The sequence below is a fragment of the Macaca fascicularis genome, chromosome 13 (genome assembly GCF_037993035.2).
Source record: "Macaca fascicularis isolate 582-1 chromosome 13, T2T-MFA8v1.1".
Lineage (NCBI taxonomy): Eukaryota > Metazoa > Chordata > Mammalia > Primates > Cercopithecidae > Macaca > Macaca fascicularis.
In genome coordinates, this window is record NC_088387.1 from 51,639,310 (window position 1) to 51,664,122 (window position 24,813).

The window sequence follows — 24,813 nt, forward strand, 5'->3', positions numbered from 1 at the left end:
CAGAAGAAAAGACAGGAAGTAATGATGTAGTTTATTTTGAACATAATCATTAAGTGGGGAAAATTTTTAATACAAGAGTAGAAAGAGGATTCCAGAGAAAAACATTCCAGTGCATCGTGGTTCTTTGTGATTAGAGAAGGGTAGCGAGGATGCTGTCCACAATGTATTCATCTAGTTAATGAACTGTATGGCCCACAAGCTCAAACAAGAGATACATTATAGATGGTTGTATTATAAACCTAATCTTAAGAAATCTTACCAAGCAAATGCTTAAGGCTGATTTTTTTTGTGATCTGATAAAAAGCCTGCAAATCGTGAATCATTTTTAAACTGTACAGAATGGAATACACACAAGTATGGTAAAGTTCTTGTAAAACACCAAACACAATGGCTCACAGATATATACGTCTCTCACTCTTAAATGGCATTTCCTAATTATAGAAAATGTTTACAACAAAAGAACAAGAGGGATCAAACTAACAATCACAATAAAGAGAACTGATATGAAGTCCCATACACTGTTACTCCATTTTTCAGCAGCTCTTTGTAAATCTTCGTTGACTTTTTATTTTATTTTATTTTAGCAACAACATAGAGCTGAATTGTAGAACTAGTTCTTCAAGTGTGGTTCCTATAGTAGAACAGCAGCATCACCGGGGAACTTAATAAAATGCAACTTCTTATGTCCCACAACAAACTTATTGAATAGACAGGGTGGAGCCTAGCGATGTTTTAATAAGCCTTTCAGGTAACTGATGCATGCTCAACTCAGAAAACCACTGGAGCAGAGCTGGCTTTCATTCAGCCCCTGCATCATTTTTACCAGTCTCTTCTATTTTAAAAAAAAAAAAAAAAAAAAGAGTGGTCTGGAGCAGCAAGCTCTGACAGTGGTTTTTCTTCCAATAAAACTCTTCTTTAATACTACAGTTACCTAAAACTACCTAATGCGCCTGGAGTAGCAGGTTCTGCTAGAATTTTTCTCCCATTAAAAAAGTACTCAATACTGTAGTTGCATTAAAACTACTAATGTCCTTGGTGTATTGATAACCTGTTTTGGTTTTGCCAAAGCAATTTCACATGCCCTACTGGAAAATTTATCCAGAGTAGGTTTGATGTAATACCAGCAACATTTTAATTTTTTTTTTTTTTTTTTTTTTTTTTTTTTTGAGACATAGTCTCACTCTTGCCCAGGCTGGAGTGCAGTGGTGCGATCTCTGCTCACTGCAACCTCCATCTCCAGGGTTCAAGCGATTCTCATGCCTCAGCCTCCCAAGTAGCTGGGATTACTGGCACACGTGCGCCACCATGCCTGACTAATTTTTGTATTTTTAGTAAAGACGGTTTCACCGTGTTGGCCAGGCTGGTCTCAAACTCCTGACTTCAAGAGAGCCACCCGCCTCAGCCTCCCAAAGTGCTGGGATTACAGGCGTGAGCCACCACACCCAGCCTAAAGTTTTTTTTTTTCTTTTTTTTGAGACGGAGTCTTGCTCTGTCGCCAGGCTGGACTGCAGTGGTGCAACCTCGGCTCACTGCAACCTCCGCCTCGCGATTGAGGCAATTCTCCTGCCTCAGCCTCCCAAGTAGCTGGGATTACAGTAGCTGGGATTACAGGCGTGCGCCTCCACGCCCAGCTAATTTTTGTATATTTAGTAGAGATGGGGTTTCAGCATGTTGGCCAGATGGTCTTGATCTCCTGACGTCGTGATCCATTTGCCTTGGCCTCCCAAAGTGCTGGGAATACAGGCATGAGCCACTGCACCCAGCCTAAATTGGTATTATAAGTAAAAATATATCTCATTGCAAAACAAGTCTACATATGATAGAAATTAGTATTTACCAATATTTAGCATATACATAACAGTATTACATTCTTTACAAATTGTCTTCATTAAAACCACAAAAGGAAACAAATATGAATACCTCTTAACATATCTGTTAAGAATAAAACTAGAAAAAAACACCCTTTTGACAAACCATGAGTTTAATCCCCTACCTATCAAATATATCTTGGCAGTTTTATCAGCATATTAACATTCACAACTGTGGTAGGGAAGAAGTCACTTTTACTCAGAACCAAAGTTAACACTATTTTGCTAAAGTAGCTAATGCCATGATCTTATGAAGGACTTTTTTTTTTAAGTTTCTATTTCAATGGAGGGAATTTTTTTTTTTTTTTTTTTTTTTTTTTAAAGATGGTCTCTGTTGCCCAGGCTGGAGTACAGTGGCATGATCATGACTCACTGCAGCCTCGACCTCCAAGGCTCAAGTGATCCTCCCACCTCAGCCTCCTGAGCAGCTGGGACCACAGGCGTGCATTACCATGCCTGGCTAACTTTTTGAAAATTTTTTGTAGAGATGGGGTTTCACCATGTTGCCCAGGCTGATCTAAGCGTTTTATTTTTTTTTTTAATAACATTACATGTTAAATTGGTTGCATTTACTTTTGAATTCTTAATCTTTTGCTTGTTCTGTTCTACCAGTGTCTTCACAGTTAATCATGATCTTTGTACAGTAGATGCAGAACTAGTTCTCAAGTTTGGCTGCATGTTAGTTACCATTTGGAGGCTTTAAAACCCTACAGGTGATTCCAATGTGCAGCCAAAGTTGAGAGCCACTGTCTTAAGATTTCAGCAACCAATTTCTCACCCATAATGCTACAGTAACTGAAACACTTAACTCTTTGGACATATGCTGGACTTGGTTAACTCTGGTGTCATTCCAAGTATTCTGTTCTAGCGCCAACTGTTAGGCTGTCTGTGCTTCTTATCAAGATTACTTCTAAAGTTCTTACTAAGAGAAAGATCCTTGCAAAATGGATCTGCTTTGATACAGATTGGGTTTCTCAGGACTTCTAAGGCACTAAAACCCTTTTGTAGGCATTTTCACACCTACATTGATGATTCTCAACTCTGGGTGCACATTAGAAACTTTAAAAAGCTACAAGGCTAAGGTCCTATCCTCAATCTTTGAATCTGAATCTCTAGTTACGGGGGTCTCTCCGTATTTTTAAAAGCTCCTGAAGTGAGGATTTAATAATAGAATGCCAGTTTCTTAATTCAGTAGCCCATATTTGTTTTTCATTTTACTTGAGATTTTTGTTTAACATCTTCAAGTTACATTACTAAGACTTCTAAATTTCACCCCTAATCAAATCAAGACAGAATAATCAAAAGACAACATTCTGAAAGTCAGGGCTTTTAGGCATGGGCACATGTACTTCAAACAGGTATGAAATTACTAAGAGTCAGGCGTAAGATACCAGCTTCCATAAATTTTATCTGACTGAAGATTACATCTACCTGTAAAGTTCAAAAGGACTACTCCCCAACTAAGACATCTTTAAGTTCTCCCTCAGGTACTCACCTTAAAATGTTCTACAATTTTGATCAAAATCCAGGGCCCCACCCCAGACCTACTGAATCAGAATCTTCAAGAGAGGAGCTTGAGAATCCATATGGTTTAACAAACTTCAGGTGATTATTTCTATTTGCTTTTTTTTTTTGAGATGGAGTTTTGCTCTTGTTGCTCATGCTGGTGTGCAGTGGCGCGATCAGCTCACTGCAACCGCCACCTCCTAACTCCAGGTGATTCTTATTATCAAACAAGTTTAAGAAAAACTCCTAATGGATAGTAAAAGAATACTTTGAGATGGCATAAGTGCAATAGCTATACCTTCACACTTAATTAGAACCGTGTGTTTTCCTATGACCAGCAGGGATTACTTTTAGTAAACAATGATAATGGCAAACTATCTGGTTCAAAATCATCTCTGCTCAGATTTTGTTCTTTTTTTGCCACTGATAGTCATTTGGAACTAGGAGGGGAAAAAAGAGTGTGTCACTTCATAGCTCAGTTTTCAGTTTCTCATATAAGCCATCCTGGTCAATCATGTCTGTGTGCCCATTCCAGCGGTGATAGGCAAGAAGTGCAGCATTGTGAGCTGCAATGGCACTCATCTCCATGGCACTTGCTGCACACTCTATGCCATTGAGGTAATAAAGTCGATCATGGAGAATGATAGAGGGGCATTTCTCTGGGGGCTTATAGTGAGGATATGCAAGCCATGGCTTCTTCACAGCATAATCATAGGACAGAAAGAGCTTTAAAATTTGTGCTTTAGTTAGAGTTTCTTGGGAAAAGATCTTCCAAACATATGTTCCATCTGTTGATGGCTCAGGATCTTCCTTTTCTCTCACAGAGGACACAATCCCAATACTGTTAATGAACAAATCTGAATTATCAGTGGTTAAAACTGTACTAAGGCCAAATTTATCTATGGGTCTAGAGCTAAAGATAGATGTATTCAATTCCCCCTTAACTAAAGTTGTCACTATATGTTGATAATATTGATGGAATTCCTCAATTGGAGGGTCAAAGTTGAGAAAAGTAATATTAGACATTTTTCGATTCAATGGAGTGGCCACCAAGACGATGTCATAGAAGTCTGAATGAGTCTCAGTTCCAATTTGGTAGACCACTTCATACATCTTTGTTGGATTTCCTAGAGGAAATAAGGCATTTATTTGTTCAGTGTTTTTAACATACCTTCTAAAAATAATTCTATACCTTCTTCATAATTTCTCTATAATTCTAAAGAATTGAAGAAGTTATATCCCTTAAGATAGCTGTCCCTTGCATTTTTATTACATTGAGGCCAATTTCTTACTCAGAATGTCAATAAGTACAAAATACAGAATTTTTACTTTTTAAGATAAGATTATTTTTCAAATCCAAGGAGTCATGCCACTGCACTTAACTACATTGGGGAATATTTCTTTTTTTTTTTTTTTCTTTTCTTTTTAGATGGAGTCTCGCTCTGTCACCCAGGCTAGACTGCAGTGGTGTGATCTTGGCCCACTGCAACCTCTGCCTCCCGGGTTCATGTGATTCTCCTGCCTCAGCCTCCCAAGTAGCTGGGATTACAGGCGCCCACCACCAAGCCCAGCTAATTTTTTGTATTTTTAGTAGAGACAGCGTTTAACCATGTTGGCCAGGCTAGTCTTGAACTCCTGACCTCAGGTGATCCACCCTCCTTGGCCTCCCAAAGTACAGGGATTACAGGCGTGAGCCACTGTACCCAGCCCATTGGGGAATATTTCTATATGGCACAATATATACAATTTTAAGTTTCATCATTTTAGAACTGAGTAAGAGATGACAGAAGAGAGCAATCATTTTCTGCAGGGGAAATCAGGAACAATAAGACAGAAATTCAAGCTTACCTGTGTGCTTGGTCTTTGTTTTCTCCTCTATGTACATTACTGAGCCAGATATAAGATTGCTTTTGGACGCCTGCAGGAGCCCTGAGCAAACAAGTTTATTGCCACCTTCTACTGCCCAAAGGCCAGAATCAGAACAGGACAGTGACACTGCCCCTGTCAACAGGAAGAAAAAATGTGTTTTAATTCTGACTTTTAAGAGGCTCTCTACGCACTCTCCCTTCCCAATTACATGTTCTACTCTAAATGTCTCTAGACATTGCTAAATGGCCCCTGGGAGCAAAATCTCCCCCAATGAAGAATCACTGAACTAATGAAAGCTAAAGACCCCCTCCCCCTAAAAATCAACGTCTATATACGCACAATTTTGCCAACAATGTCTGAGGTTCACAGAGAAAAGTAGCCTCCGATCCATGGCCTAAAGTCTAGAACCACCATAGCATCAGGTAAGCCCCTTTGTGAACTCATGTCCACCACTGTTCCAAGCCCTGGCTTACCCACAAAGGCATTGATGTCCGTGCTTTGGCCATAATTGACCCTCATAACAGGAGCAATCATTTCATTGAGGAATTTCTCAGAGAAGCCGGCCTTTTGCAAGGTTTCAAGAAGTGTTCGATTAAGCATTCCAAGGAAGTCATCTCCTCCTAGAGCATGAAGTAATTTTTCAACACTACTGAAGGCATAGTCATGAGATTGGTAGCGGTAGATCCTTTAGAAAAGAGAAATTTCCATTAAATACCAAACAAGATGTGGGGAAGGGGATGTATAAAGAAGGGAAATGGCGTCATAAGATCAAACTGACATCCGAGTGCAGTGGCTCATGCCTGTAATCCCCACACTTTGGGAGGGAGAGGTGGGCGGATCACCTGAGGTCAGGAGTTCAAGACCAGCCTGGCCTACATGGCCAAAACCCCATCTTTACTAAAAGTACAAAACTTAACCAGGCATAGTGGTGTGTGCCTGTGGTCCCAGCTACTGGGTAGGCTGAGGCAGGAGGACTGCTTGAGCCCCGGAGTTCAAGGCTGCAGTGAACTGTGATCATGCTGCTGCACACCAGCCTGGGCCAGACAGTGAGACTGTCTCTTAAAAAAAAAAAAAAAGAAAGAAAGAAAAGAAAAAAAAGGGAGAAGAAACTAAGGAAGAAAGAAAGAAGAAAAAGGAAAAATAAAAAGTAGAAGTAAGGCCAGGCGCGGTGGCTCATGCTTGTAATCCCAGCACTTTGGGAGGCCGAGACAGGCAGATCACTAGGTCAGGAGTTCGAGGCCAGCCTGACCAACATGGTGAAACCCAATCTCTACTAAAACTACAAAAATTAGCTGGGCGTGGTGGCGCACACCTGTAATCACAGCTATTCAGGAGGCTGAGGCAGGAGAATCGCTTGAACCCAGGAGGCGGAGGTTGCAGTGAGCCAAGATCGCGCCACTGCATTCCAGCCTGTGTGACAGAGCAAGACTCCATCTCAGGGAAAAAAAAAAAGTTAGAAGTAAAAGACTTTGTCTAAAGGTCACATGGCAAGTATAAGGCTCAATCACAACTTGCCCACTCTGCTCTCAGTCACCCACACATGCACAAGTCTCCACTGGAGCACATGTGACCCATTCACTGGTCTCTAAATATCCTTACATGTTGTATCCCCACCAGTGCACAAGCTCTTCTCTCCAACCTGAATACACTTCCCATTCCTAACCATGGAACATCTGTTCTTCCTTAACAGAACATGAATCCCACATTCTCTGAAAAGTCTTGCTCAGCTTCCCAGTCCACAGTTATATCATCTCCAAAAGCCTCTTAAAACAGCACCAGTGCCACTCATTCAACAATTAGATGCTTTCTATTATTTATTTTTTAGAAAACATCACTTGACCAAAAACAAAAAGAAAAATATCACCCAACATTTCTCTGCATTTTATGGATTTAAAACAACATTCACATAAATTAGTACATTCAGTAATTCAAACACAATTTTTCTTTTTTTTTTTTTTTTTTTTTGAGACGGAGTCTGGATCTGTCACCCAGGCTGGAGTGCCGCGATCTCGGCTCACTGCAAGCTCCGCCTCCCGGGTTTACGCCATTCTCCTGCCTCAGCCTCCCGAGTAGCTGGGACTACAGGCGCCCGCCACCTCGCCCGGCTAGTTTTTTTTTGTATTTTTTAGTAGAGACGGGGTTTCACCGTGTTAGCCAGGATGGTCTCGATCTCCTGACCTCGTGATCCGCCCGTCTCGGCCTCCCAAAGTGCTGGGATTACAGGCTTGAGCCACCGCGCCCGGCCTCAAACACAATTTTTCACATTGCAAATGGTACAAAGACAGAAAACGGGCTTAAATTTGGGATAAGTAATAAGGCACATGCAGAGATAAGTATAAGAATATAAGAAATTAAGAGCCAAGGAAAGATCCCTATCACTGATCATGGGAGGGAAACTTTCACATCAAGGTTCTTCTCTCAAAATGAACTGTATTTTTTTTACAGAACAAGGGACAGTATTATAACCATTTCAGTATTACCTACTAAAAGCATACTAAAAGTAGTGTAAGTGTAAAAATGTTAAATACATTTTTATTGGAAAAATTGATCAGATATCTATGCCAAAACTGAGAAACTAAAATAACACCTTCTAACCACAGCATTTGGGTCCCAGTCTTTGGAGACTGGAAAAAGTAGGATGGAAACACTGAATTCTTCAGAAAAATAATAGCCTGGATATCTCATATCCAAAGAAGAGTGATCTCTGGCTAATGGTCAACAATGAGAAAACAGCAGTCAATTCAATAAGCTACTAATGATGCTGTAAGAAACATATTCCCCACCTGCTCCTGCCAGAGCTGCAACCTCACTCAAGCAAGTCTCCTTGGAGGGGGGTGAGATGAAACTATACACACAATATAAACAGACAGCACTCTTAATTGTTTCATGATACAACTAATTGTATTAGAATAAATACACTGCTGGGTGTGGTGGCTCATGCCTGTAATCCTAGCACTTTGGGAGGCAAAGTGGGGCGGCATCACTTGAGGTCAGTAGTTGGAGACCACCTAGCCAACATGGTGAAACCCCATCTCTACTAAAAATGCAAAAATTACCCAGGCGTGGTGGTGCATGACTGTAATCCCAGCTACTCAGGAGGCTGAGGCATGAGAATTGCTTGACCCAGGAGAATTGCTTGACCCAGGAGACAGAGGTTGCAGTGACTCAAGATCACACCACTGCACTCTACCCTGGGTGACACAGCAAGACTCCATCTCAAAAAAGTAATAACAATAAATGAAAAAAATAGAATAAATACTACTAAAAAACAGCACCCAGGTGAGGTAGCATGCACCTGTAGTCACGGCTACTCAAGAGGGTGAGGTGGGAGGATCACTTAAGCCCAGGGGCACAAGGCTGTAGTACATTATGGTTGCACCTGTGAACAGCCAGCCAACACACTTCAGCCTGGGTGACAGAGTAAGACAGGAGAATACCTTGAGGCCAGGAGTTCAAGACTAGCCTGGGCAACATAGTAAGACTCTGTCTGTACACAAAATGTAAAAATTAGCCAGGCACAGTGGTTCATGCCTGTAATCCCAGCATTTTGGGAGGCTGAGGTGGGCAGATCGCTTGAGGTCAGGAGTTTGAGACCAGCCTGGCCAACATAGCAAAACCCCATCTCTACTAAAAATACAAAAATTAGCTGGGCATGGTGGCGCATGCCTGTAATACCAGCTACTTGGGAGGCTGAGGCAGGAGAATCGCTTGAACCTGGCAGGCAGAGGTTGCAGTGAGCTGAGATCACGCCACTGCACTCTAGCCTGGATGACAGAGTGAAACTCCATCTCAAAAAAATATATGTATTAAAAATTAAAAATTACCCAGGCATGGTGAGGCATGCCTGCAGTCCCAACTACTCAGGAAGCTGAGGCACGAGGATCACTTCAGCCCTGGTGGTTGAGGCTGCAGTGAGCTGTGATCGCGCCACTGCACTCCATCCAGCCTGGGCAACAGAGTGAGACCTTGTCTTAAAAAAACAAAAACAAAAAAATAGTAATTGTTAAAAATATATAACTGGGCCAGGCACAGTGGCTCACGCCTGTAATTCCAGCACTTTGGGAGGTGAAGGCAGGTGGATCACCTGAGGTCGGGAGTTCGAGACCAGCCTGACCAACATGGAGAAACCCTGTCTCTACTAAAAATACAAAATTAGCCGGGCATGGTGGCGCATGCCTGTAATCCCAGCTACTCAGGAGGCTGAGGCAGGAGAATTGCTTGAACCTGGGAGACGGAGGTTGCAGTGAGTCGAGATCGCACCATTGCACTCCAGCCTGAGCGATAAGAGCAAAACTCTTGCCTCAAAAAATATATATATAAAAATATATATATTTTATATATATTTTATATATAATATATATCATAAAATATGATATATAAAATATATCATAGTATATGTAAAATATATTTATATTTTTTGTATATATTATATATGATATATTTATATATATTATATATTATATATAAAATCTTGTAGTTTCTGCTAGTCTGTTTGCTGAAACAGCTTTTTTTCATTTCAGATTACACTTGTATAACCCCTGATATTTATTTATTTATTTATTCATTCATTCATTTATTTATTCATTCATTCAATAAATGTTGTGGAGCATCAACTCTCAGTTAGGCACTATTCTAGGTACTGAGAATACAGAGGCCAACACGAGAAAAAAAAATCCTGCGCTCATGCATCTTAGGTTCTAGTTGGGGAAACAGTTAACAGGTTGAAGGATGGAAGTGGTAAGGAGAAAAATAAGGCCAGACACGGTGGATGACGCCTGTAACCCCAGCACTATGGGAGGCTGAGGCAGGTGGATCACCTGGAGGTCAGGAGTTCAAGACCAGCCTGGCCAACATGGTGAAACCCCATCTCTACTAAAAATACAAAAAAATTAGCCTGGCGTGGTGGCACACACCTGTAATCCCAGCTACTCAGGAGACTGAGGCATGAGAATCGCTTGAACCCGGGAGGCGGAAGTTGCAGTGAGCCGAGATCGTGCCACTGCACTCCAGCCTGGGCAACAGAGAGAGACTCCATCTCAAAGGAAAAAAAAAAGGAGAAAATAGGTCTGAAAGGAAGACTAGAAATGCATGGGGTTAGAAGGGTTGAAATTCTAAATAAGATAGTCCAAAAACAAGAGTGGTCAGTAAAAGCCTCACTGAGAAGGTGATATAGAGCAAAGACCTGAAGGAGATGAGGATGCAAACCAGGCAAACACCTGGGGGAAAATATTTCAGGTAGTGGTAAAAGCAACGCAAAGGTCACATGACAGAGGCTTGCCTGGCACATTCAAGAAATAATGAAGCAAGAGTAGCTGAAGCAGAGTGATCTGGGAGAACAGCAGGTGGTACAGCCAGAAATGTTACTGGGGAGAGGAAACTTCCAGAATGGCAGAGGAAGGACCTCTGGAAATCTGCTTCTCCATAAAAGCTATGAGAATACTGCCAAAAATGATCAACATTGACTCTTTCAGAGCTCTGCAGATAAACCAAAGCCTTTCCAAGTCCAAGGAGTATTTATTTAAGAAAAATGTCTGGCCAGGCATGGTGGCTCACGCCTGTAATCCCAGCACTTTGGGAGGCTGAGGCAGGTGGATCACTTGAGGTCAGGAGTTCGAGACCAGCCAGCCCAACATGTTGAAACACCATCTGCACCAAAAACATAAAAAATCAGCCAGGTGTGGTGGTACACTCCTGTAATCCCAGCTATTCAGGAGGCTGAGGCAGGAGAATCACTTGAACCCAGGCGATGGAGGTTGCAGCGAGCCAAGATCGCGCCATTGCACTCCAGCCTGGGCAACAAGAGGGAGACTCCGTCGAAAGAAAGAGAAAGAGAGAGAGAGAAAAAAAAATAAAATAAAAAATAAAACCAGCACACTTCCAACTGCAATGTGAAACCAGCAAGCTAGAAGCCACTGGAAAGAACACAAGTTTGTAGCTCCCAAAAAGCACTATCCTCAGAGAACTGTCAATATTTGACCTATCTGGCAGCTCCCAAAAAGCTCTAGCCTGAAGGCTTGTCTTTATTCGACCTGATTCAGAGTTCACTCTATGCAACAACCCCATCCTGAGGGCACGTGTCTATGTGTCAAAAAAAAAAAAAAAAACTGTGGCAATTGTTTAACATCACAGACGGCGGAGGCTATGATATCAATAGAGGCTAAAAGAGGCTAACCAAAAAAACTTTTAAAAAAAGGCCAGGTGCAGTGGCTCCCCACCTGTAATCTCAGCACACTGGGAGGTACAGGCTGGACGATCACTTGAGGTCAGGAGTTCGAGACCAGCCTGGCCATCATGGCGAAAACCCGTCTCTACTAAAAACACAAAAAATTAGCCAGGTGTGGTGGTGCATGCCTGTAGTCCCAGCTACACAGGAGGCTGAGGCACAAGAATTGCTTGAACCCAGGAGGCAGAGGTTGCAGTCAGCCAATATAGTGCCATTGCACTCCAGCCTGGGCAACAGAGCAAGACTCCATCTCAAAAAACAAAAAACAAAAAAAAATTAGCTGGGTGTGCTAGTGCACATCTGTAGTCCCAGCCACTCAGGGGGCCTGAGGTTGGAGAATTGCTTGAGCCCAGGAGGCAGAGGTTGCTGTAAATGTACTGCACTCCAGCCTGCGCAACAGAGTAAAACCCCATCTGAAAAAAAAAAAAAAAAAAACAGACATACAGATCCTCGGAACAAATAAGAAAACCCAGAAATAAACCTTCATGAATATGATCAAATGATCTTGACATAACTGAAATACATAATTCAACAATAATGGAGACTTCAATATCCCATTTTCAATAATGGACAGTTACTGAAAATGACAACAGTGTATTAGTTCGCCAGGACTGCCATAACACAGTACCAGAGACTGGATGGCTTAAACAAAAGCAGCTTTATTTCTTACAGTTCTGTAGGCCAAAATTCCAAGATCAAGGTGTGGGTGCGTTCAGTTTCTTCTGAGGCCTGTTTCCTTGGCTTGCAGATGGCCACCTTCTTGCTGTGTCCTCACATGGTCTTTGTGTGTTTCTTCTGTGTCCTAATCTTTTTTTATTTTTTGAGACAGAGTTTCACTCTTGTTGCCCAGGCTGGAGTGCAACGGCGCAATCCTGGCTCACTGCAACCTCCACCTCCCAGGTTCAAGCGATTATCTTGCCTCAGACTTCCTGAGTAGCTGGGATTACAAGCATGCCCCACCACGCCCGGCTAATTTTTTGTATTTTTAGTAGAGAAGGGGTTTTGCCATATTGGTCAGGCTGGTCTCGAACTCACAACCTCAGGTGATTCGCCCACCTTGGCCTCCCTTCTGTGTCCTAATCTTAAGGACACCCATCAAATTGTTTTAGAGTCTACCCTAATGACCTCATTTTTAACTCAATCACATATTTAAAGGCCCTATCTACATATGCAGTCACATTCTGAGTACTGGATGGCTAGTGTTTCAACCTATGAATTTTGGGGAAAATAAACTTAAAAATAAGGGACGGGAGTACAGAATCCTTCTCAGTCACAAAACAGATTTTGGCTATAAATTTCTATCAGTGAAATAGAGAGCCACTGAAGGTTTCTGAGCAGTGGAGTGATGTAATGAGCCTTAGATTTTAAATAACTACTTTGGCTGCTAACCCGAGAACAAATGGTAGCAATATAACAGTGATGGCAGATGATTTAGGAGGTGTATTGGTTTTCCACTGCTGCTGTAACAAATTACCACAAACTTAGTGGCTTAAAACAACACAAATTTATAATCTTACGGTTCTGTAAGTTAGAAGACCAAAGTCAGTCTCTTTAGGCTAAAATCAAGGTGTGCACAAGGCTGGTTCCTTCTAGAAGCTCTGAGGGAAGACTGTTTGTCTTTTCCAGCCTCTACAGGCCACCTGCATTCCTTGGCTCGTGGATGCACACCCCTTCCTAGCATCACTCCAATCTCTTCCTTCCTGATCCTCCTCCTGCCTCTCTAAGGACGCTTGTGATTATATTGGGCCCACCTGGATAATCCAGAGTAATCTACCCATCCTTAACCATATCTGCAAAGTCTCTTTTACCTCAAAAGGTAACACATTCCAGGGATTAAGACATGGACATCTTGTGGCAGGGGGCAGGGGAGAGGATTATTCAGCCTATAACAGAAGGCTACTCTAGCAATCCGACAAAAAACAGTGGTGGTGGCTTGGAACAAAGTGGTAGCAGTAATCCTGGAGAGAAGTAGTGGAACTCTGGACATATTTTAAAGGCTGATAGAATTCAAGATAGAGTGGGTATGGGAAATGAAAGAACAAAAACTGACTCAAAATGTTTGGTAGGAGTAACTGGAAGGAAGAAAGGGTGTTTATAAAGCCTTTCCCTGTAAGTCCTATCAGTCTCAGATCAAGAAGTGTTAAGGATCTTACAAGTCCCCAGAAATGCACTAACTTGAGAGAGAAGAATAAGCTTTAACCTAGTCTACAAGCCAAGATATCTCAACAGGAAGCCATCAGTGGACCAGAGATTTCAATTCCACAAACATCTGAGTAAACATCTACTACATTCTAGTTACTGTGCGTAGTATAGAACACAAGTACATGCTATGCACCATATAATAAGGGATGTTTGAAAAGAAAGATGAATGTTGATTGAAGTATTAACGAAATGCTCTGTTGAAAAAGTGAGATAAAAGGTTGGACTCGGGAGTAAAGAATGGTGTCTGGCTGAGTGCAGTGGCTCACGCCTGTAATCCTAACACTTTGGGAGGCCAAAGTGAGAGGATCACTTGAGCCCAGGAGTTCAAGATCAGCTTGGGCAACATGGCAACACCCTGTCTCTACAAAAATTTAAAAAATTAGCCAAGCATGATGGCACATGCCTATAGTACCAGCTAAGGCTGGAAGATGACTTAAGACCAGGAAGTCAAAGCTGCAGTGAGTTGTGATTGCACCACTGTACTCCAGCCTGGGTGACAGAGCAAGACTTGGTCTCAAAAAAAAAAAAAAATTTTAGTAAGAATGGCATCCAACTAGAACAACTACATAAATGTATGTGCAGAACTGGAAATTAAGCTAGCTAGTGCCAATGTCAGGGGCTGCAGGATTTCCACCCAAGTACCTCCAACAGCAGAGAATGAATGAATGCATTATTTTCGAGTATTGCCTACCACAAGCTTGAGCCCTCTTTTGAGTGTCATGGTTTACTACTGTTACATAGGTCTTTTTCCACCCTGTGTATACTTTGAAATGGAGGTGCAAAATGAAAATGTGACTCCACAAGGCTGCTCAACAAACCCCCTGAAGGTTTCTGCAGAAGATCACACAAGCTACTTTTGAGAGTACTAACTGTACTCTGATATATATATATATAAGGATCACTTGAGCCCAGGAGATGGGGTTTCACCAAGTTGGCCAGGCTGGTCTCAAACTCCTGACCTCAAGTGGTCCACCCACCTCAGCCTCCCAAAGTGCTGGGATTACAAGCGTGAGCCACCGCGCCCAGCTGAGAACTACTGTTTTAACTGAAATGGAGGGTAACTGGTTCCAAGTTCCTCTTTGGTAATCTCTGTGACTTCTAATCCTGGTTTTTGTGACATTCCAGAATATTTCTAACATGGGGTGATATTAAAAATATTTAAGTGGTACACACGAAACAGAAAGCGTACTGGCTGTGGAAGTGGAACTAAACCAAGGCTTCCTGCTGAGGGAAGGAAAGAGGGGTTCTTTGGGTAGGGGAGATGCCTCCCCACGAAGGGAAGCAACAGTTTCACCACTCCAGCAGTATTTCACTACTGTTTTTTCTTTGATTTTTCTTTTTTAGAGACAGGGTCTTTCGCTCTGTTGCCCAGGCTAGAGTACAGTGGCACAATCGTAGTTCACTATGACCTCGAACTCCTAGGCTCAAGCAATCCTCCCACCTCAGCTTCCTGAGTAGCTGGAACCACAGGTACAGCACCATGCCCAGCTAATTTTTTTATGTTTGTTTGTTTGTTTTCTGTGGGGTTTTTTTTGTTTGTTTGTTTTTTGTTTTTGAGACAGAGTTTCACTCTTGTTGCCCAGGCTGGAGTGCAATGGCACGTTCTCAGCTCCCTGCAACCTATACCTCTTGGGTTCTACTGATTCTCCTGACTCAGCCTCCCGAGTAGCTGGGATTACAGGCGCCCGCCACCACACTCGGCTAATTTTTTGTATTTTCAGTAGAGACGGGGTTTCACCATGTTGGCCAAGCTGGTCTCAAACTCCCGACCTCAGGTGATCCACCCACCTTGGCCTCCCAAAGTGCTGGGATTACAAGTATGAGCCACCATGCCCAGCCTGTTTTTTGTGTTTTTTTTTTCAGACGGAGTCTCACTCTGTCATCCAGGTTAGAGTGCAGTGGCATGATCATAGCTCACAGCAGCCTCAACCTCCCAGTCTCAAGTGATCCTCCCACCATAGCCTCCCAGGTAGCTGGGACCACAGGCACATGCCACCACACTTGACTAATTTTTTTTTATTTTTTGTAGAGACAAGGTTTGGCCATGTTGTCCAGGCTGGTATCCAACTCCTGGCCTCAAGTGATCTTCCCACTTCAGCCTCCAAAAGTGCTGGGATTACAGGCATGAGCCACAGCACTTGCCCATATTTCACTACTTTTAACAACTGGTACATATTGGCTGAATAGCAACAACCTCTCCAACTATCTCATAGGATTTGATAAAATTATCAAACAAGATTACATAATCTTGATTTATTGAAATAAACAGAAATGTATAATGCACTATTAGCAACATAAAAGTCAGTGCCATATAATCAAATATTTAAAATGGGGGTAATTCTATGAAATTTGTAAATTTTTTTTTTATTTTTTTTTTTTTTGAGACGAGTCTTGCCCTGTCACCCAGGCTGGAGTGCAATGACGTGATCTCAGCTCACTGCAAACTCTGCCTCCGGGGTTCAAGTGATTCTCCTGCCTCAACCTCCCAAGTAGCTGGGATTACAGGTGCGCACCTCCACGCCCTGCTAATTTTTGTATTTTCTTTTTTTTTTTTTTTTTTTGAGACGGAGTCTCGCTCTGTCGCCCAGGCTGGAGTGCAGTGGCCGGATCTCAGCTCACTGCAAGCTCCGCCTCCTGGGTTCACGCCATTCTCCTGCCTCAGCCTCCCGAGTAGCTGGGACTATAGGCGCCCGCCACCTCGCCCGGCTAGTTTTTTTTTTGTATTTTTTAGTAGAGACGGGGTTTCACCGTGTTAGCCAGGATGGTCTCGATCTCCTGACCTCGTGATCCGCCCGTCTCGGCCTCCCAAAGTGCTGGGATTACAGGCGTGAGCCACCGCGCCCGGCCTAATTTTTGTATTTTCAGTAGAGACAGGGTTTCACCATGTTGGCCACGCTGGTCTCAAACTCCTGACCTTGTGATCTACCTGCCTTGGCCTCCCAAAGTGCTGGGATTACAGGCGTGAGCCACCGTGCCCTGCCCGTAAATTGTTTTTTAAAGTCAAAAACAGTATAACCTATGTATCCCCTCACTGGTTCTTTTTCCCAGTTCTGTAATACCTTGAATTCACTTCAAAAGTGATTTCTTAGGCCAGGTGCAGTGGCTCCCGCCTATAATCCCAGCACTTTAGGAGACCAAGACAGGCGGATCAATTGAGGCCAGGAGTTCAAGACCAGCCTGGCCAACATGGTAAAACCCCGTCTCTACTAAAAATACAAAAATTATCTGGGTATGGTAGCACATGCCTGTAATCCCAGCTACTCAGGAGGCTGAGGCAGGAGAATCACTTGGACCCAGGAGGCAGAGGCTGCAGTGAACCGAGATTGCGCCACTGTACTCCAGCCTGGGCAGCAGAGTGAAACTCGTCTCAAAAAAAAAAAAAAAAAGTAATTCCTTAATTTCTCAAAGGGCAATTCTGTACATGTCAAGCAAGCCACAGATAAGAAAAACGAGGCTGGGAGCAGGAGCTCACGCCCGTAATCCCAACACTTTGGGAAGCCCAGATGAGTGGAACATTCGAGCCCAGGAATTCAAGATCAGCCTGGGTAACATGGCCAAACCTCCTCTCTACAAAAAAAATACAAAAAATTAGCCAGATTTGTTGGCACGTGCCTGTAGTCCCAGCTACACAGAGGCTAAGGTAGAAGGATCACCTGAGCCCAGGAGGTCCAGGCTGCAGTGGACCATGATCACACCACTGCACTCCAGCCTGGGTGACAGAGTGAAACCTGTGTCAAAAAGAAAAAAAAAGAGGGCCGAGTGTGGTGGCTCACGCCTGCAATCCCAGCACTTTGGGAAGCCGAGACAGGTGGATCATGAGGTCAGGAGTTCAAGACCAGCCTGGCTAATACCGTGAAACCCTGTCTCTATTAAAAATACAAAAAATTAGCCAGGCATGGTGGTATGCGCCTGTAATCCCAGCTACTCAGGAGGCTGAGGCAGGAGAATTGCTTGAACCCGGGAGGCGGAGGTTGCAGTGAGCTGAGATCCCGCCACTGCACTCCAGCCTGTGCAACAAAGCGAGATTCCATCTCAAAAAAAAAAAAAAGAAAGAAAAGTAAAACGATACACACAAGCAGGGCTGATGCCATCCGAACTTGATCTGCCTGCTGAGTATGCAGTACCATGCCACCCACCTTCTATAAAGTGACTGGCTGTCTCTACGCAAATTCTATATATTTCCTTAGTTGTATCTTGCCTGTCTCTCCACTAGAATATATATTCTTGAGGACAAGGACATGTTGTAGGTCCTATATTCTCAACATAGAACAATGCCTGGCACCTAACAGGCACTCAATATTGGGTGAATGAATGAATGGCTATTTAAAAACCATACGCACTGTAGCTGGACTTAAGGTACCCACGGGAAAGGCAATTAAGGAACTGACCTAAGAATGATGTTGAGAAAGAAAACCCAAACTACCATAAGTTAGAGAAACCAGAGTATATCCTGCTTAACTCTTTTTTTTTTTTTTGAGACAGAGTCTGGCTCTGTCCCCCGAGCTAGAGCGCAATGGCACGATCTCAGCTCACTGCAACCGCAACCTCTGCCTCCCGGGTTCAAGCGATTCTCCTGCCTCAGGTTCACAAGTAGCTGGGATTACAGGCATGCACCACCACACTGACTAATTTTTTATATTTTTTGTAGAGAGAGGGTTTCACCGTGTTGGTAAGGCTGGTCTCAAACTCCTGACCTCAGGTGATCCACCAGCCTCACCCTCCCAAAGTTCTGGGATTAGAGGCATAAGCCAGTGTGCCCAGCTCTGCTTAACTCATATTTGTCCTGTTCAATACCTGGTCATATGACACATTTTTGGGGTTTTTTTGGTTTTGTTTTTTTTTTGCCCCTCAAGATGGAGTCTTGCTCTGTCACCCAGGCTGGAGTGTAATGGCGCGATACTGGCCTCCAGTACCTAAAACTATAAACCAGCATAAAAATTAGCATGTGCCAGCCGGGCACAGTGGCTCACACCTGTAATCCCAACACTAGGAGGCTGAGGCGGGAGGCTGAGGCTGATCACGAGGTCAGGAGATCGAAACCCCATCTCTACTAAAAATACGAAAAATTAGCCGGGCGCAGTGGCAAGCACCTGTAATCCCAGCTACTGTGGAGTCTGAGGCAGGAGAATCACTTGAACCGGGGAGGCGGAGGTTGCAGTGAGCCAAGATGGCGCCACTGCACTCCAGCCCGGGCAACAGAGCAAAACTGTGTCTCAAAAAAAAAAAAAAAAACTAACACATGCCAACGGCTTTAAAAAAAACAGACTGTACCCTTCAAAATTAGACTGGCTATTTTATGTTACTCTTCCTGATTACCAAAGCGATGCATATTCACACACATAAAAAAATTGTTTAAATATAGAAAAGCATAAGGACGAAAAGGAAGCACCTGAATTTTTACTACCCAGAACAGTGCTAGAATGTAAATTCTTGGAATATGGAACTTTTACTCTACTTCAGGCTGTTGGTTCACTGAAAACATGTCACTATTAAAGCCCATTTAAGTTTTCTGATCCTTTCTACAAGCTCTTACACACATTATCTCATTCATATACACAATGACCAGCATAGCACAGAGATTAAGAGTGAAGACTCTAAAGCCAGACTGCCTGGGTGGCAACTCCAGCTATACCACTTACGATGTGGGTGAACTTGCCTCTTAAAACCTCTCTGCACCACCACCTTCTGCATCTGTTTAAAGAAGCTAAAAACAGTACCTACCTGAGAGAGTTATCATAAGAATTCAAGGCATCTAACAGCATCTGGCAACACTAAAAAAGCATTTGCAAAATACACTTTGGAAGCAAAAATAAACCAACCTTTCAATTTCCAAGCAAACAGTCTGCATGGTTTCTACAAAACATTTTGCCTAACAATGTTATAAACAGGCCTTGCAGTGAGGTAGAAAATGCTTATAAGAAATTATAATTCCTGAAGTTCATCAAGTTTAATTTAACCTAAATTAAAAGATCTTAGGTTAAATGGAAGGAAAAAAATTACCTCATGAACTTGTCTAACACGTCCTCTACCCACATGTGCATACGGAGGGACTGAAATCCATAGCGCCAAACTAATTTAATCACGTTAATTATGAACCAGTTGCTCTCCTCAAATACCAGAGCCTCTCCATTATATATCCCCAGTAGGCCACCAGAGGCCTGAACAGTAGAGAGACCTGCAAAAACATAAAGCGCAGCTAAGTCAGTGGTGTCTATCCTGACCAAATGAAAGAACGTAATCTGAGTGAATTTGGGGCTTCCCTCAGTTCTCAGGAGACACATAAAGGAGCTCTATCTTTGGACAGTGTGAAACACTATACTTTCACTACACTGTCCAAAAGCAGACGTGCTAGGCGATGGGTCAGATGATCATGTAAATATTAATATATCAAAAGTAGATATATTTTTACCTGGCTATTTTTTAGTCTAAAAAAACTGGATAGTCAAAGGAAAAAAGCCAGAGTAGCAATTGAATTCAATTTAAAAACAAAGATGTCAGACATGTATCTTCATGGCATAATTTGTTCTGGGCATACCTTTGCCCTCGTGGAGGAAACTGAAGCAGAGGCAGCATCTACAGAGGATGTGGAAGGCAGCTGAGGGGAAAGAGGCACTTCCATTCCTGTGAGAATCCTATTTTGCAAAACTGGATATTTCACATAACTGGAGGGAAGCCAAAGTTACGAAATACTCTCTGCCGAAAGGGCCTGCAGTGGCCTGTCAGACTTTCCCCATGACGTATCCAGCTCCTCTGCTGTCAGGGTAGCAGTTGCACATCCCAAGTTCTAGGCACATGTCTGCATCCACAGCTGTGTGAGTGAGTTTGTTTTGTTTGTGGTGGTTTGTTTTGACAGGGTCTCACTTTGTTGCCCAGGCTGAAGTACAGTGGCACAATCAAGGCTCACTGCAGCTTCTATCTCCCAGGCTCACGGGATCCTCCTGCCTCTGCCTCCCAAGTAGCTGGGACTACAGATTTGTGCCATCACACCAGGCTAATTTTTTTATTTTTAGTAAAGACAGGGTCTCACTATGTTGCCCAGACTGGTTTCTAACTCCTGGGCACAAGTGATCCTCTACCTCGGCCTCCCAAAGTGCTGGGATTACAGGCATGAGCCACTGACCCCGGCCATCGCCATATGTGAGTGACTTTGAGCCAGACATTTCAAGACTCTGGGTCTCATTTACCCATCTGCAAAATGATCACAATGAGGTGACTATCTCCAAACCTTCTCTGATTCTTTAACACAAGTTTAAGAAGTTTAGGAACAGACAACAGAAGCCGGGCACGGTGGCTCACCCCTGTAATCCCAGCACTTTGGGAGGCCAAGGCAGGCAGATCACCTGAGGTCAGGAGTTCAAGACCAGCCGGGCCAACATGGTGAAACCCCATCTCTACTGAAAATACAAAAATTAGCCGGGCATGGTGGCGTGCACCTGTAATCCCAGCTACTGGGGAGGCTGAGGCAGGAGAATCGCTTGAACCCGGGAGGCAGAGGTTGCAGTGAGCCGAGATCGCACCATTGCACTCCAGCCTGGGCGACAAGAGCAAAACTCTGTCTCAAAAGAAGAAAAAAGACAATGGCAGCCATTCCCACCCCCACCCTATGGCTGTAATTCCAGATAACTAGTGATACAGATAACTAGTGTCCCATTACAGCAGAACTGCTCCTAACTAAGGCAGTACCAACTAACAAGAAATTGAGGAAAACAGTTTTACCAACGTCTCTGTAAGGCAATTAACAAGGCAGAAGTTTCAGTTCTCCATCTGATAAAAATATCTGGGGATGTCACACAGTAATCTGGTGAGCTCCAAGACCAAAATTACATACCCAAGTCTTTGACAAAACGCTTCATGTGCAGATTTAAAGGATGGATGACAGAACCTCCTGCCTCATATTCTTGCCCCTGCACCATCATGGTAGCCAGACGGCCCCCGACCTCTTCTCTTTCAAACAGGTCTATCTTCACATCTTTCCCAAATTTCTGCCGCAGGTAATAGGCTGCTGAAGTGCCACCAATTCCGGCTCCAATAATCGCTATGAGGGAAAAAAACAGAAGATTATTTTTTCCCCTTTTACCAGCTCTGTGAGTTCTTTTGTTTTTGAAAGACCACTAATAGCGGAGGTTGTTACTCAAAGCTATTACCAACAATTCGGTGGGGAAGAGTGACACCTGCAGCGAAGGTCTAACTCCCTGAATCTGGACAGACACTGCCCCCAGACAAAAGCAGTAGATTAATTAACATATTGACATTAATTCGATTTTTTTTCCAGATGCTCAAAGATTCTCACAGGTCTTTATGGAGGAATCAAGGGACCTGCACACCCTTCTTGATGCCCAACTCACGGGCACATTAGAGGTCGACCTTTCCAGCACGCATCCAGCACGCATTTTTAATAAAGTGACGGCCATTTATGCCTAGCTTTGTTGTGTCTAAATTCAATGTAGAGAGGTTAATGATATCGAAGAACACGACTTTAAAGGAGGGCGGGAGGGAGACAGGAAGCAAAAAGCCAAGGCTCCTGACACTGGAAAGAGAATACAGATTCTTTCTGTGGTTGTGTTAGTCCTAGGCAGAGAAATTGTGCAAGCCAGGCGCCTCTGAGAGCAGGCCGACCTCAGCAAAGCGGAGCTGGGGGAAGGGGGTTCAGCCTCCCAAGGGGAGCAGACAGGGTCAGCTTGTTTTCACTCCTCCCTGTGCTGTGTCTGCGTGAGCCTGCAATCTGGCCGAGCGCCCCAGGTCGAGCCAGAACACTGGACTCTTCACCCTCAGTGTTCAAAGGGAAGATAGAGGAACCTAGGCCTCCAAGGAGCCCCAGGCCTAAGAGACAGGAGCTACAGGTACGCTAGGCGCCTGCCTGCCCGCCCGCCCGTCCCCGTCCTCTCCCATTCCTCAAGTGGGCACCTCTCCACGCCTGGGAATGCACAGTCCTATTCCAAGCAGAGCTGAAAGCCGCCCTGAGATGTGAATGGGGGAAAGCGCGACCTGCGCGGCTGACTCGGCCTGCACCGCTGGCCTGCGTCGCGGCTGTGGGATCTGGGCGCACTGCGCAGCGGCCGCCCGGCGCGGGGCGCGCTCCAGCTCCCTCCCGCGCCTCCACCTTCTCGCCTACCGATTTTATCTGGCGGGGCACGCAGCTCGGCGCCCTCGGGGCATCCGCAGCTGCACAGCAGCAGCCACAGCCCCAGCAGCGAGGAGACTAGCTCCGCGACGGCGCGCCCCATGGCCTCCACAAGCTCTGCAGCTAGCCTCGAGAGCCCCGCAGTCCTCCCACAGCTGCGCGGCTGCGCGCTCCGCCCAGCCCCGCCCCCAGGCCGCCCAGCCCCTGCGAGCCCCGCCCCGACCCCGCCCAGGCGCCTCGCCCGGCCGGTCCCCTTAGTCCTGCAGGAGCTCCCAGCTCTGGGCTACTCAGTGCCCTAAGCACCCTTCCGCCTCGAAGCCCACCCTCCTTCAGAAGACGTCGAAGGCAGAAGCTGAGGCTCGCCTCAGCTCTCCTCCTCCCTCCCTATTCGGCTGAAGCACCTTGGTTCTTCACTAGTGCCCTCTTCTATCCCCTCCGTCGCTCCTAAGAATGCACACAGCTAATCGCTGCCAGAAACAGACCAAAGGGACAACAGTACTTACTGAGTGATCACCCTGTTGCGAGAACTGTCGGGTACGCAGTGAATGGGTAAATGGTGCTAGTTGAAAAGAAAAATGAGGGAGACTGAAGATAGGGTGGCCCAAGGTGAAGGGGGTGGAATAATAGTAACAGACATGAATAAAAGTAGTGTACCTGTAAGGACACCAGAATGTGCCACCCCAAAATACGCCTCTTTAGCCTAAGGATTATTTCAAGACGAAGACAATTGAGAAGATGTAGATACGTAGAAAGTTCTCCGCCTTCCCCCATTTACCTAAAAGCAGGACACAAATTTTAAAAGGCAAAGGTATCCCTCTTCCCGCACAGCCTGGAAGGACAAAGGTTAATCACTGAAGACAATTTTACACCTGTTAAATAAAATTTATAGGAAGCCATTGGTTTGGACTGAGCTCCTGCACCAGACTAGGCCCAACAGACTAAACCAAAATGGAGGCACTCATGTCACACATGTTCCACATCACAAGGTCAAAACTAAGTTGTCAATCTGACTTTCTAAGAAATCAGGAGAAAGAAAAATAATAGCCAGATTCCCAAACAGATCAGTTTTAAGTGGCATGATAAGGAAATACCCTCTGCTTTAAACTTTACAAGGAAAGTAACCTCGAAACAACCAATTCACTTTTCTGTTTCTGCTTTCTTCAGCCCTTTCTGAAAGTCAATCTCCTCCACTCAACTCATTCTGTTTTATAGAATGAGGTGTTGCGCAATTCTATCATCGCATAAAAGCCAGTTATGCTCTTTAAATTAGTTGTAATTTTGTCTTTTGACAAACCTTTATCAGCCAGGAATCTACATGACAAACTTTATTAATGAGCCTTTTTCTATTGCTTATTTGCCTTCCCATAATTTGCCACCCCTAGAGACTCAAAATCATTTTCCTTCTCTTAACACTTCTCTTTTTTGTTGTTTTTTTGAGACGAAGTTTCTCTCTTGTTGCCCAGGCTGAAGTGCAATGGTGCAACCTCACGGCAACCTCCGCCTCCTGGGTTCAAGCAATTCTCCTGCCTCAGCCTCCTGAGTAGCTGGGATTACAGGCACGCACCACCACACCCAGCTAATTTTGTATTTTTAGTAGAGATGGGGTTGCTCCATGTTGGTTAGGCTGGTCTTGAACTCGCAACCTCAGGTGATCCGCCCGCCTTAGCCTCCCAAAGTGCTGGAATTACAAGTGTGAGCCACTGCGCCCGGCTCTTTTAACACTTCTCTAAACATATGCTGTTCTAGCTGGGCGCGGTGGCTCAAGACTGTAATCCCAGCACTTTGGGAGGCCGAGACGGGCGGATCACGAGGTCGGGAGATCGAGACCATCCTGGCTAACACGGTGAAACCCCGTCTCTACTAAAAACATACAAAAAACTAGCCAGGCGAGGTGGTGGGCGCCTGTAGTCCCAGCTACTCAGGAGGCTGAGGCAGGAGAATGGCGTGAACCCGGGAGGCGGAGCTTGCAGTGAGCTGAGATCCGGCCACTGCACTCCAGCCTGGGCGACAGAGCGAGACTCCGT

The 24,813-nt window shown here is 44.3% G+C and overlaps 2 protein-coding genes across 4 annotated transcripts in view; one reads left to right on the forward strand and one right to left on the reverse strand.

Moving 5' to 3' along the window:
- SNRPG (small nuclear ribonucleoprotein polypeptide G) overlaps positions 1-22,088 on the forward strand; it is a 34,510-nt gene extending 12,422 nt beyond the window's left edge. For all 3 annotated transcript variants that reach the window (XM_045369130.2, XM_045369132.2, XM_045369131.2), the window contains one exon: positions 21,941-22,088. In XM_045369130.2, the coding sequence (XP_045225065.1) occupies positions 21,941-22,024 (84 nt within the window). In that variant the 3' untranslated portion in view covers positions 22,025-22,088. The remainder of the gene's footprint in view (positions 1-21,940) is intronic.
- PCYOX1 (prenylcysteine oxidase 1) lies at positions 11-22,942 on the reverse strand. Its single transcript, XM_005575657.5, has 6 exons — positions 22,781-22,942; positions 21,497-21,703; positions 19,669-19,843; positions 5,717-5,928; positions 5,223-5,375; positions 11-4,501 (listed from the first exon to the last, which is right to left on the reverse strand). The coding sequence occupies exons 1-6, from the start codon at positions 22,890-22,892 to the stop codon at positions 3,843-3,845; spliced, it is 1,518 nt and encodes a 505-aa protein (XP_005575714.1). The 5' UTR covers positions 22,893-22,942; the 3' UTR covers positions 11-3,842.
- Positions 22,943-24,813: the final 1,871 nt, after the last annotated feature.

Coding starts and splice junctions, on each gene's coding strand:
- PCYOX1 (XM_005575657.5), bottom strand. CDS start 22,892: ATGGGGCGCGCCGTCGCGGAGCTAGTCTCCTCGCTGCTGGGGCTGTGG. Junction 19,844..21,496: donor GCGTTTTGTCAAAGACTTGG/GTATGTAATTTT, acceptor ATGTTTTTGCAG/GTCTCTCTACTGTTCAGGCC. Junction 5,929..19,668: donor GTGTTAGACAAGTTCATGAG/GTAATTTTTTTC, acceptor TCTTTTCTAAAG/GATCTACCGCTACCAATCTC.